This window comes from Ceratotherium simum, chromosome 1 (assembly GCF_057802395.1).
Source record: "Ceratotherium simum simum isolate JZ-2026a chromosome 1, ASM5780239v1, whole genome shotgun sequence".
NCBI lineage: Eukaryota > Metazoa > Chordata > Mammalia > Perissodactyla > Rhinocerotidae > Ceratotherium > Ceratotherium simum.
The window spans coordinates 20,524,328-20,536,383 of NC_141900.1; the positions used below are offsets into that span (position 1 = coordinate 20,524,328).

At 41.9% G+C, this 12,056-nt stretch overlaps 1 protein-coding gene across 1 annotated transcript in view; it reads left to right on the forward strand.

Moving 5' to 3' along the window:
• Positions 1-10,045, forward strand: part of LOC147918156 (uncharacterized) — a 98,974-nt gene extending 88,929 nt beyond the window's left edge. The window contains exon 4 of the mRNA XM_087441026.1: positions 7,351-10,045. Coding sequence (XP_087297152.1) covers positions 7,351-7,354 — 4 coding nt within the window. The 3' untranslated portion in view covers positions 7,355-10,045. The remainder of the gene's footprint in view (positions 1-7,350) is intronic.
• The last annotated feature ends 2,011 nt before the right edge of the window (positions 10,046-12,056 follow it).

Here is a 12,056-nt window from a genome sequence, read left to right on the forward strand (position 1 = left end):
TGGTCAGGCTTTTAGCAGAATGGCTTGCTGTATCTTTGTTGTGAAAATGAGGAAGGGAGGAATTCTAGGCCATTTTTTCTCACTGGCTATACAAGCTTTGTCATTTTCTCCCACTCTGTTGTTTCAAACCACATCCACCTCTAACTGGGCTTTCTGACACCCTTCATCTCTGGGAGGTTGAAAACAGTCCTCTGGAAATAGGATCTCACCATCTATGTCCTCAGATGCTCTAGACACGATGTGCCCCACAGTGGGTGTGGCAGGTTAAAGATGGCTGCAGATTCTTTGCCATTCCTCTCCTTGAGAGGTGGCATCTATGTTCCCCTCCCCTTCAATCTCAGGTTTAAGCACATAGGCAGTTTATTTGTTATTGTGGTAAAAAATACATAAAATAAGATTTACAATCTTAACCTTTTAAAATGTACAGTTCAGTAATGTTAAGTATATTCACATTGTTGTGAAACAGATTTCCAGAACTTTTCCAGCTTGCAAATTTGAAACTCGATAGCTACCTAACAACACTTTTCTTTTCTCTCTCCCCCCATCCCTTAGTAACCTCATTCTGCTTTCTGTTTCTATGAATTTGATGACTTTAGATAGCTCCTATAAGTGGAATCATACAGTATTTGTCTTTTTGTGACTGGCATATTTCACTTGGCATAACGTCCTCAAGGTTCATTCATGTTGTAGCATGTGAAAGGATTTCCTTCCTTTTTATGGCTGAAGGATATTCCATTGTATAGATATACCACATTTTATTTATCCATTTATCCATCAATGGACATTTGGGTTGTTTCCATCTCTTGGCTACTGCGAATAATGCTGCTATGTACATGGGTGTAAAAATATCTCTTTGAGACCCTGCTTTCAGTTCTTTTGGCTATATACCCAGAAGTGGGGTTGCTGGTGGTAGTTCTATTTTGGTAGAACTACTATGGTAGTTCTATTTTTAATTTTTTGAGGAACTGCCATACTGTTTTCTATTGCACCATTTTACAATCCCACCAACACTGCAAAGAGTTCCAATTTCTTCACATCTCTCTACCATTTGTTATTTTCTGTTTTTTTTTGGTAGTAGCCATCCTAATGGGTGTGAGGTGATATCTCATTGTGGTTTTGATTTGCATTTCTCTGATGAGTAGTGATGCTGAGCATCTTTTGAGAATTGGCAGTTTCTGATTCCCCTGCTGGAGTGACCACATGGAGAAGCCTTGGTTGTACTTTGTAGTACATGGAGAGCAGGAAGGGCCCAGCTGAGCCCAGCTTTCTAGCTATCCCTGCCAAGGGGCCCACATGTGAGTGAAGCCATCTTGGACCCTCCAGACCACTCAGCCACCTGCTGAATTCCACCAAGTGACCCTGGTTGATGCTACATGGAGCAGAAGAATTGCCCATCTAATCCCTTCCCAAATTCCTGATCCACACAACTGTGAGATATAATAAACATAGTTGTTAGGAGCCATCCTACTGGGTGTGAGCTTTTTCAACAAACTTGACAAAGTTTTAAGCCACTAAGTTTTGGGATAGTTTGTTATGCAGCAATAGATAACTGGAACAGTGGGCAAATGCCCTTTCTCCGACTGTGGTTTAGATTGGCTGTATTAAATATACTGTAAATGACATGTGTGGCTGGACAGTTGGCACAGTGCTCAGAGGTGAGAAAGAGTGCCGCCATCTTTGGCTTGTATTTTCCTTCCTGATACATAATTTCTAGATGAGCAATACCTGAAACCCCAACCTCCACTTACTGGTCTATCCATATTCTCTCTTTGGCCCATCATTGGTTAGTGTCTCAAGTGGTCTAACTGTAGGGGGGTTGAATCTGTGCTGAAAATAAATGCATGCTCAAGATACTTTTGGGTTGAATTAAGGTCTAACACTGATTTTGGTTGCAGATTGATTAACACTGGCTTCATAGTTGATTAGAAGGTCTGAATTTGTTGTTCTTATTTGTTGTGTAATTGGCCAGTAGGTTGATGAAAATTAAGGTATATTCCCATTGCTAATCTTTACTTGCATGCCACCCTCCCACTCATCAGTCCCCGTCAGCACACTCTCTGGCTGCAGTGATGCAAGAAGACAGCTGGATAGGAAGCTGTACCCTCGTTACCAGCCTTTCTATGTTCTCTACTGTCTCCTTATCCTAACCAGCAAGGCAACACCAGTCCTTCTTTCTGGGGTTTATAATTTAGTTTGCATCCAAATTCTCAGTTGCTCACAGCCCACACTTTTCAAGGGGCCTGAGCTAATGCATGTGACCACATCTGCTTGGTGCTGAGGCAGAGGGATGGGGAGTGGGGAGAAGGGAAAGAGGGACAAAGTATTATAATCTTTGGGTCTTTTCAGGTAGGAGCAGTGTCTGTGTTTACATTTTTAGAACAGAAAACAAGATCTAAAAGAGAAATAACTTACTCCCAAAGACCTCCATCACTCTGTCATAGCTCATTTTGGTTTCTTTCTATCATATTACAGTTTATTTGCTTCATAGCACTACTCTTGGTCTGTAACTATCTCATGTATTTTCTTGTCTTCTCCCCCATCAGAATGTGAGCTCCAGGCCATCAGGACCTCGTCTGTCTTGTTCACCAGTGCCCCCCCCAGCTCCTAGGTCAGAGACTGATCTATGGCAGGTAGTCATTAAGTACTTGCTGAACAAGTGGAAGAATTAAGAAATAGAAGAGAGTCTCCCTCTCCCCACCAATAATTCACTAGGTCAGTGCTTCTCAAACTTCAATATGCTGAATCACCTGAGTATCTCGTTGAAAATGCAGATTTTGATTTAGTAGATCGAGGGTTAAGCCTGAGAATTTGCATTTCTAGCAATGTCCCAGGTGTCCTGCTGGTACCACACTCTGAGAAGCAAGGCATTGGACTGAGCTCCCCGAGGCAGAGACTGTGTCCTCTTCGTCTTTGTATTCCCAGCTTAATGAGGTGCTCAAAAGTTGTTTGTTGAATGAATGAATGAAACCAAACCAGGCACAGGAATCTATGAAAAACCTTGCAAAGCAAATCTCAAGAGACTGGTAGAGGACTCAGTGACCTGCAACCTCATTGTGGAATTTTAGGGGCTTTCAATTGCTTCCACCTCCACTAAGGAGCTGGGCAGAGGATGCAGAAGTGGGGGTGGGGTTCTCTCATCCTGAGCCACAGACAGAGGAAGTTCTATCACTTGGTTGTAACAATAATTTTTTTTTTTTTTTTTTAGTACAAATATGTGGAGAGGTAACTGGGAAATGAGACAGGCCTAATACATTTTCTTTCCTCCTTTCTTCCCCTAGGTTCTTCTTCTTTTAAAGAAAGATCTTTATATTCTCTGCCTTTCTCCCTCTCTTTTTCTCTCTCTGTCTCCTCCTACCTCCCTTTTGATCTGACATGCTGATTTTAACACACGAGAGTTGGAGGATAATTGCTACAACTGTTCTTCTGGCCACTCATGTGGATCTTCTTGGCTGAAAGGGGACAGAAAATGCCCTAAGAATCAGGTCCTGAAACTTTGTGCTACTCCTGCATGCAACGGACAATTAGCCTTGGACACTGGTTACAACACCTTCTCAAGTGATCTTTTCTAGAAAGTAAGTAATTCATGAGAAGGAATTGTGATCGTCAATTCATGAACATCTCTTTTCCCTTCTTCCTCATCTTGTCCCCATTAAGGAAGACTGTAGAATCTATTCAAGGCAAGAAAAGAGGCACAATTACTTGGTAGGCTTTCCCCAGGCACATTGAGAAAAGAACGTTGGTGCTGTTTTATTAATCCCAACAATATTGACTGTCCACTTTTAACACGCAGCCGTTCCATATTTTACACAGGTTGAAAGGCTTTTATTAACGAATCCCAAAAAACATACCTCTGGCAGAGTGAGAGGGTAGCACCCTCATTTCTTAGTGCATTTCACAAGAGCTAGTACATTGGGAGTCCAATCTTAATGTGCCTTCCCCACTGTAGCGACTTCTATGCACTCTTCTGAAATTCTTCATAAATGTTTTGCCTTCCCATTTCATGAACTAGCTCACGACTAATGCTTCACTATGTAGTCATGACATTCGTTTAAAAATATAAATAAAAGCAAAAACAAATTGAGTATTACCACACATGAAATTGCAAATCAGAGAACCCAAATACGTGTTGGCTTCTTAAAATAATAAATTCATCTCTGTGTGTTGACATTGAATATTCCACCTCACACATCTTCCTCTAAGCTTCTTCTCCTTCCTGGAGGGGAAAGACTACCGATGATAATTTGTATCATTTCTCTATTCCTTGCTTCTGTCCATACTTCTCTGCAGGAGATATGCTCTCTCTCTCTCTCTCTCTCAACAAGGTCTACCTCACAGGCTTTCTCTTCTTCTCCAAACACTGTCTTCAGAGTCAACTGGCCTTCCTTGATAATACAAGTTTCCTGCTTTTCTTGGAGACATATAGATTCTTGGTTAAATGTATGTGTTCTGGAGCCATTTTCTCTGGCTTTGAATCCTAATTCCAGCACTCACTGGATGGTTAACTCTAGAGAAGTTTTTTTAACATGTCTGTGCTTCATTTGAAAGATGGGGGTACCCCCTTCCCAAGGCTGTCCTGAAGATTGATTGAGATGATGTTTGTAAGGTGTTGATGACATAATGAGCAAACCTGGCAAATAGAAAGAGCTCAATAAATGTTGATGGGTTTTTTTTTTTTTTTAATGCAGAATAGTGTAAGTAGTGCTATGTCATTCCAGAAATATCACATATATACCAACCATGTATACCAACCAACAGTAAATCATGTAAGCATTTACTTTTCCCTGAGAGAGGATGGCCAATAGTTCAGATTGGGGACACTGGAGACAGACTGGGTGTGAACTACAACTCTGCCACTTATTAGCTCTGTGTCCTTGGGCACGTTACTGGGCCTAGTTTCCTCATGCGTAAAATGGGGATAAGACTAGCCTTGCTCATACATCTGTTGCGAGCATTAAGTAAGTTAATACGTAGCAAGTACTATAATATGTTAACTATTCCTGTTGTTGAAACGATTGTTATCATTTGAAGTTAGATTTTTACCTTGATGTTGTAAGGACAAATAAAAAGTAAAAATAAGAGGCTTAATTCTCCCTGTTGAAAATAAGGGAAGAGACACCCCGCCTTTTACCTAGAGCATTTAGAAATCTTGTAATTGTAAATTTTCTGTTTCTTTGAAATGTGTGTAAATCTTTTTAGAAACTAAATAAGGCTCTTGACAGCTTTATGAGCCAGGAATGTCTTTCTCAAGGGCCTGGGAGTGTCTCTTTGAAATGTAAACATCAAGGGAGATAGCACCCCTATCTCCTGGTTTCTGTGGCGGCCTAACTTCAGGGGGCAACTTGCTCCAAGTTGCAAAACCACCTCTGTCATAAAGATAGGAGTTTATTTTTCCTTTGTATAAAACCAATTAACTAACAGATGGTCATCCTCAATTAACCCAGTAAATCTAGGGTGAACTATCTGTAATAAATGGTGCTGTCAAGTCCTCTTGAGACCAGTTATGCTTACCCTGAAAACATGTATGCATTGGGTTGTCTCTGCTTGGCTATGTAAGAGTGAGATTTCCTTCTGTCTTTGCAATCTCTTAGCAGATGGCCTGTGATGGGCATCACATTCTGGTTTAATCCTTATTCAATAATAAAACTCTTTTCTTTTTCTACTACCTTTATGGAGAGGTTTTCTGGGTTGGGGAAGATTTTTTTAAAATTATATTTCCAGAACAACAGATATTGATATATCTGTATTTGTGCATCTAATTGCTTTATTTAATGTCTGTCCTCTTTTAGCACAGAATTTACAATAGTGAAGGGACTATCTTTTGAAAATTTCTCAGAGAGCACTAGAATCAATGTTATTAATAAGCAGATTACTAAAAACCATGTATAAAAACCCAACTGATGCTCCCTGTTCTTCTTCCTAACTACTCGACAAGCTTCTGTGAAATTCCAGTAAGGCACAGCTCCATAAAACCATCAACTCTGTCCTCCAGGAAGTGGTAAGACTTTTGTTTCTTAGGATATCGACCTACGGTCTTGAGTGAGACTTTAGCAGGCAGAGGGTTCAGGACCACCAGCACGACATGCTTTTATAACCACAAATGTAATAGTCCTGGTTCTAATTGTCTGAATGGGTGTTTGTTGTAATGAAATAAGACATTCAAGTGTGAGGCATGCTTCCTCTCTAGACCAAAGGGAAGTGGACTGCAGAGTCCAGAAGGCAATTTATAACCAAGATGTAATCAACACACACACACACACACACACACACACACACGCACACTCCACAGCCCCGGTTAGAGAAGTAACCAAGAATGAATGCATTTAGTACATGTGTAATCCATCACTGACCGGCTGACATGGGTTAGCCACAAATGACACAGTGGTAAGGGAGAGCCAGAGACCAGCTGAATTACGGAATTTTAGGGCTTTCTAAAATGCAGAAGTGAATAGATTGTTCTTCAGCTTATAACTTTTTAGAGGCAACTCTTTGCTATCGAGTAAGTGCAGTTGCTCAGCACAGCCCATGAGGCCTTCCTTGGTCTTCTCGCCTCCCTACCCCAGCCTCTCCACAGGGGTTCCCCATTTCAGACTGTGCTCCGGCCTCCTGAATGTGACCTGTAGGTCTTGAAGTGACCCCTCTAGGTCTTTGCCCCTTCTGTGGAAATGCCCTTCCTCCAGTTTTCTAACTGCTGAACACCCTCTCATATTTCATATCTCATCTCAAGACTTCCTGGGAAGGCAGTTCCTGAACGCTCCCTTCCCTCTTTTGGGTCCCCATTTTGCCCCAGTCATCGCTTATCAGAGCCTGCCTAGTCCATCTAGACAGTGAACTCTTCCAGTGCAGAGGCCACTTCTGATAAGCCTCTCTGTCCCGAGCACCTGGAGCAGGGACCAGCATATAGTAGCTGCTTAACAAACCTCTGGTGTTTCTTGAAATGAGCCGTAGGCATTGTTATGGGACTGAATCGTGTCGCCAAAATTCATATATTGAAGCCTTAACCTCCAAATGTGACTGTATTTGGAGATAGGGCCTTTAAGGAGGTCATAAGGGTAGGGCCCTAATCCAATAGGACTGGTGTCCTTATAAGAAAAGGAAGTAACATCAGGGGTGTGCCTGCATGGAAAAAAGGCCATGTGAGGACACAGCAAGAAGATGGCCACCTGCAAGCCCGAGAGAGAGGCTTCTGGTGAAGTCAGACCTACCCACATCTTGATCCTGGACTTCCAGTCTCCAGAACTGTGAGAAAATATATTTCTGTTGTTTAAGCCACCCAGTCTGTGGTATTTGGTTACGGCAGCCCTGGCAGATTAAGATGGGTATCAACTATGTCAACCTTTGTTTTTTTTGCAGGTAAGCACCCTGAGGCCCAGCAGATGAAATGTGCCTAAAGTCATCCAGCTAGTAAGCTGAAGAGTTGGATTAGAATTCTTCTGATGTAGACTGATTTTTTTTTCCACTAGTTTTTCATTATTTTTTTCTGGTGTAAAACTTTTTTCAAGTGAATCTTTTCAGAACTCCAGTTCTATATATGAAACAGAATTGAGCACAGCTGCCGCAATCAAGCTCAGACCCCCACCCTGCCCAGGCCTTCCTCTCTTCCCCCGCCCCTCCTCCATACTGCAGCTCTGTGGCTCTCCCAGGATTCATGGAACCCAGTTTGAAAACTACCGCTGTACCCCACGCTGCCTCCTCCATACAATATCACAAATCTTCTCAATTTACCACGTTTCCCCACACTGATGTAAAACATTAGAAACCTTTTGTGAAGTAGGAAAGCCAATGGGGTCAGCAGAGGATAAGATAAGATGGCCTGGAGGATAGATAATTAGGATTTCAGAGGAGGAAAGGTCAGTGCAGTTGATCTGACTCTGTCCTGGGGAGATGATAAAGAAGACTTCAACAGATACAGCAGAATCATCCAGAAACCAGATATGTCCCAAGCCTGGTCTGGGAACCATTTTATAAGTCAGCAAATATCCAAAATATACGCATGGCTCCATTCCGAGGTGGATTGAAATTTCAACAAAGCTACTTCGGTGATGACCAGGAGCAGAAAATTCTATGGGCTTAGGGATGCTTGCCTCAGAAACCAGGCTGTGTGAATACTGAATGGCCAAGGACAGCGCTTTTCCAGGTGTGGTCCTGGACCTTCCTGGATCTCAATCACCTGGGTGTTTGTGAATGTGCAGATTCCAGGATCCCAGCTGGACCTGCTGAATCAGTGTCAAGGTCCCCAAATGTTCATTCAAGTTTGAGATTATTAGCACCTGAGCTTTGGAATCAGCCAGATGAACGTTTGAGTCCTGAGTTGGCCAACTCCAAATGTGGCCAAGTCATTTTATTTGCTATAGCTTTGGCTTTCTCATCTGTAAAATGGACATAATAACTACTTTACAGGGTTGTTTTGAGGAATCAAAGTCAGCATTTAACACTTATCCTCCCTGGGGAGAGACAAAGAGGAGATGAAAGAGAGTATAATTGAGCAAAGCAGTTTCTAAAACCTCCCCGTGAAGTCTTTCCTATCTTGACAAATAATAAAATAAGAAATCCATACATTTTCTTAGTGCTTATTTGGAGTTAAGCATGTTAAAATAATTCTTGAAGGTTTTATAGGCACCAAGGATGACATCCAAGTACTGGAGATACAAGTCCATTTAGGGTAAGCCTTTGGCTGGAAGGCAGAAGAAAGGCGCTAACGGACATAACCCCAGGAAAGGGTGGTTTGCTGTTTTATGGATGTGGTCATACTCTGAGTCAAATCACATCCCCAGTCAGGACAGCTCCCAAAAAGCTGAGAAATCAGCTGTGATTCTTGTTCCCTGTAAGACTACTGGCTGAGATTTTAAGGTTTCTCTACAATGATAATAGCTCTCTCTCCTGAGCACTGACTGTATGCCAGGCATCGAGCCGAGTACTTTACATACAATATACTGTTCAAGCCCCACAAATATCCCTAAGTGACAGGTAATATCATTAATTCCATTTTACCAATGAGAAAACGAATTCCATGATTATGATTCTGAGTAGTATCTGTAAGGATCACAAAGAGCAAAGGCAAACAAGGTCTGGCTCTGCTGTTTTCTTTTTTTTTTTTTTTTCTTTTATAATTTTCATTTATTTATTTATTTTCCCCCTGAAGCCCCAGTAGATAGTTGTATGTCATCGCTGCACATCCCTCTAGCTGCTGCATGTGGGACGCGGCCCCAGCACGGCTGGAGAAGCAGTGCCTCGGCGCGTGCCCGGGATCCAAATCCGGGCCGCCAGCAGCGGAGCGCGCGCACCCAACAGCTAAGCCACTGGGCCGGCCCATCTGCTGTTTTCTTGAGCATTCTACTTTGATATTCCTCCCCTAGACAAGCCTGGCTCTTGAGATAGTCTTGCCTGTCACTCTCCTCCTTTTTCTGCTCAGCACAGACAGGACTGAGGTCTCAATTCCGGGTTGTGAGCTTGAAGTCCAATGAATGGCATTCAATAAATGTTTGTAAAAAAAAAATGCTCTGAATAAACCGTGATAACAATAGAACAAAGTTGTACACATTAGGTTGTTTATCACAGCAAAAAATCGACAGTAACCTTAATGTCCCAACTAAGAGATTGGATAAATAAATTGTGGTACTTTCATACAGCCATTTAAAATGAGTGTAGATCTATATTAAATGAGTGACATTCATGACATTAAATGAAAATATCAGGTTATTAAACAGTATGTATAGTGTAATCTTAATTTTGAAAATGAAATATGTTTATATATACACAGAGCAAAACATGAAAGGATCTACCCCCATCATATTCTACTTAAGCTCTGAATGATATAGGATGTTTTTCATTTTCTGTATGGTCTGATTTTTCTTTTTCTTTTTTTTTTTTTACAGTGAGCTGAGCATGTATTACTTTTATAATTAGAAAAAAAGTTCTATTATTATTTTGAAAATTAAATGCCTTGGAAAGAAAAGGAAATTAAACATTCTACCATCTTCAATGTCCTCGTGGATTTGTGTTTGTCTCTCTAAGATAGTGATTAGGAGATGGTCTGAAGGCTGAGTACACCAAAGGGATAGCCATGTATGTATTTCTAAGCATCTCTTTTGCCTCCTCCACATATACTCAATACACTCCTCAATATATCACTCAATCTATTCTTGTAGAATGAATGAGCACTGAAAAGAAAATCTGTGATCGAAATGCAAAGTATTGTAAAAGAAGAACACTCTCATAAGGACTGGAAGAAGTCGTAACAGTGGAAAAGAATAACTTGCAATTTCTTTTTCTTAGATTCCTGGTAGCAGGATTAACTTGTGTTCAAAGTGATTCAATGAGTCCAGTAGATCCTAGAATCAAGGCAGAGCAGAGCGGGAGTTATTTAAGTCACTGTAAGAGCTGTCCCTAACAGACGTTTCCCATCAACCTGTCTACATGCTATCTCTTTTCTTCATTATTGTTGCCTTTGGTGGCTGTCACAGATAGGAGGGCTGAATAACGCTCCCCATAGCACATGCCATTTCTCCCTCGTCCATTGCTTCTTCACTGTAATAGGACATTCTTCTTCCACAGATAGGGAACAGACTTCTGGTTCTTAGAGAGGCTTCCCAACCTCCAACCAGGCTTCGATGATTTTACTTGTGATTCAGGGGAATGGCTCTTGGCCAATACAAGAGAACACCAATTCAGGGACCATGCAAAACAGACTCTTAATTTGACGATTGGATGTCTCTGATATGAGAGGAAAGTTGGGGTGCAAGTATGTGACACCCAGAGCAGCAGAAAGCCTCAACAGATTTGTCCTGACAGCTGCAATAGGTTCTTCAGCAGCCATGGTAGAAACAGAAATCATCTATCATGGAACAGGAAAAAAAAAAAACATTCAATGACCACCTTTTCTGGTCCACGGCAGGCAGGGTGTGAGGTGAACAGGGGCGTTGATGGTGAGCTTCCTGGCGCCTCGTCCTGTCTATTCTCATCAGCCTGTGAGGCGGGGAAGCACAGCAACACCCCCACAGGCCTTCTGGGAGCCACATTCCATCTCTATTTCAGGTAAACAGACAGACAAAGGAACAAAGTGCAAAGGTGTCCTCACTGTCCACCTAAACCTGGTTGGCTGCTGAAAGCGGTTTTGGCAGAGCCTGGCTTCCCTGCTGTTTCTTTCTGTGGCCTCTGGCCTGAAATCATTTCCTTCCTGCTAGCAGTTTATCTCAGCTCTGGGCACTGAGGTTTCCACCAGGCAAGTGTTCTGGACCCGCTGAGGGGGAGGGACTGACTGTCAGCTCAAAAGGGACCAACACACAGCCCATTTAGCTGCTTAGTTTCAGCCCTTACATGTAAACATCAAGCCAGGAGCTTTGGGGCAGGGCTCCTGTTTGAGGCAGCGATTGGACCTTCTTTTCCTGAGCTCTATGGGGAGTTGTAAGGCAAGGGAAGGAGGGGATGGAGCACGGATTAGGAAGATGAGCAGGCCTAATGATCTCGTGACATTACACTGCTGAGCTATACATATTCCTCTTAGATGTTTCCTGACCCCAAGGACTGAATGAGGAGAGAAGAGAGAAGAAAAGAACACCTCTAGGAAATTAATTAGAATCGCTCCTTAATGGCAAAAACTGATTGCACTTACATAATTTTTGAGATGGGAACAATTTACCAGGTAGAGTGTGGCAGACTGAATTTTTTAATTTCGATTTTGTCAAGGCAATATGTGCATATTGTTAAAAGAAATCAAACCACATGGGTGACCTTGTGATGAAAAGAGCCAGCCCACTTCCTCCCGTCTCATACTCAGTCTTCCTCCCCCGAGACAATCTCTTTTAACAGTTTCCAGTTTTATTGCAGCAGCTACTTTAATAGTTGAAATAATATACTAACATTCCCCTGTTTATTAATTTATCAGTTTTAGACAATATCTATTGTCTCCTCTAGAAAAGTGAAGATTTGCCTCCGTTCCTCCTCACCTGCTTTCTTTCCCAATTTTGAGTTGTTGCCTTGATGCGTGTAACTAATATGTATACTTTTGCCTCTTTTTCTTGTTCCGTTTCTGACTTTAGTCAGACTCAGTTTGTCTCTAT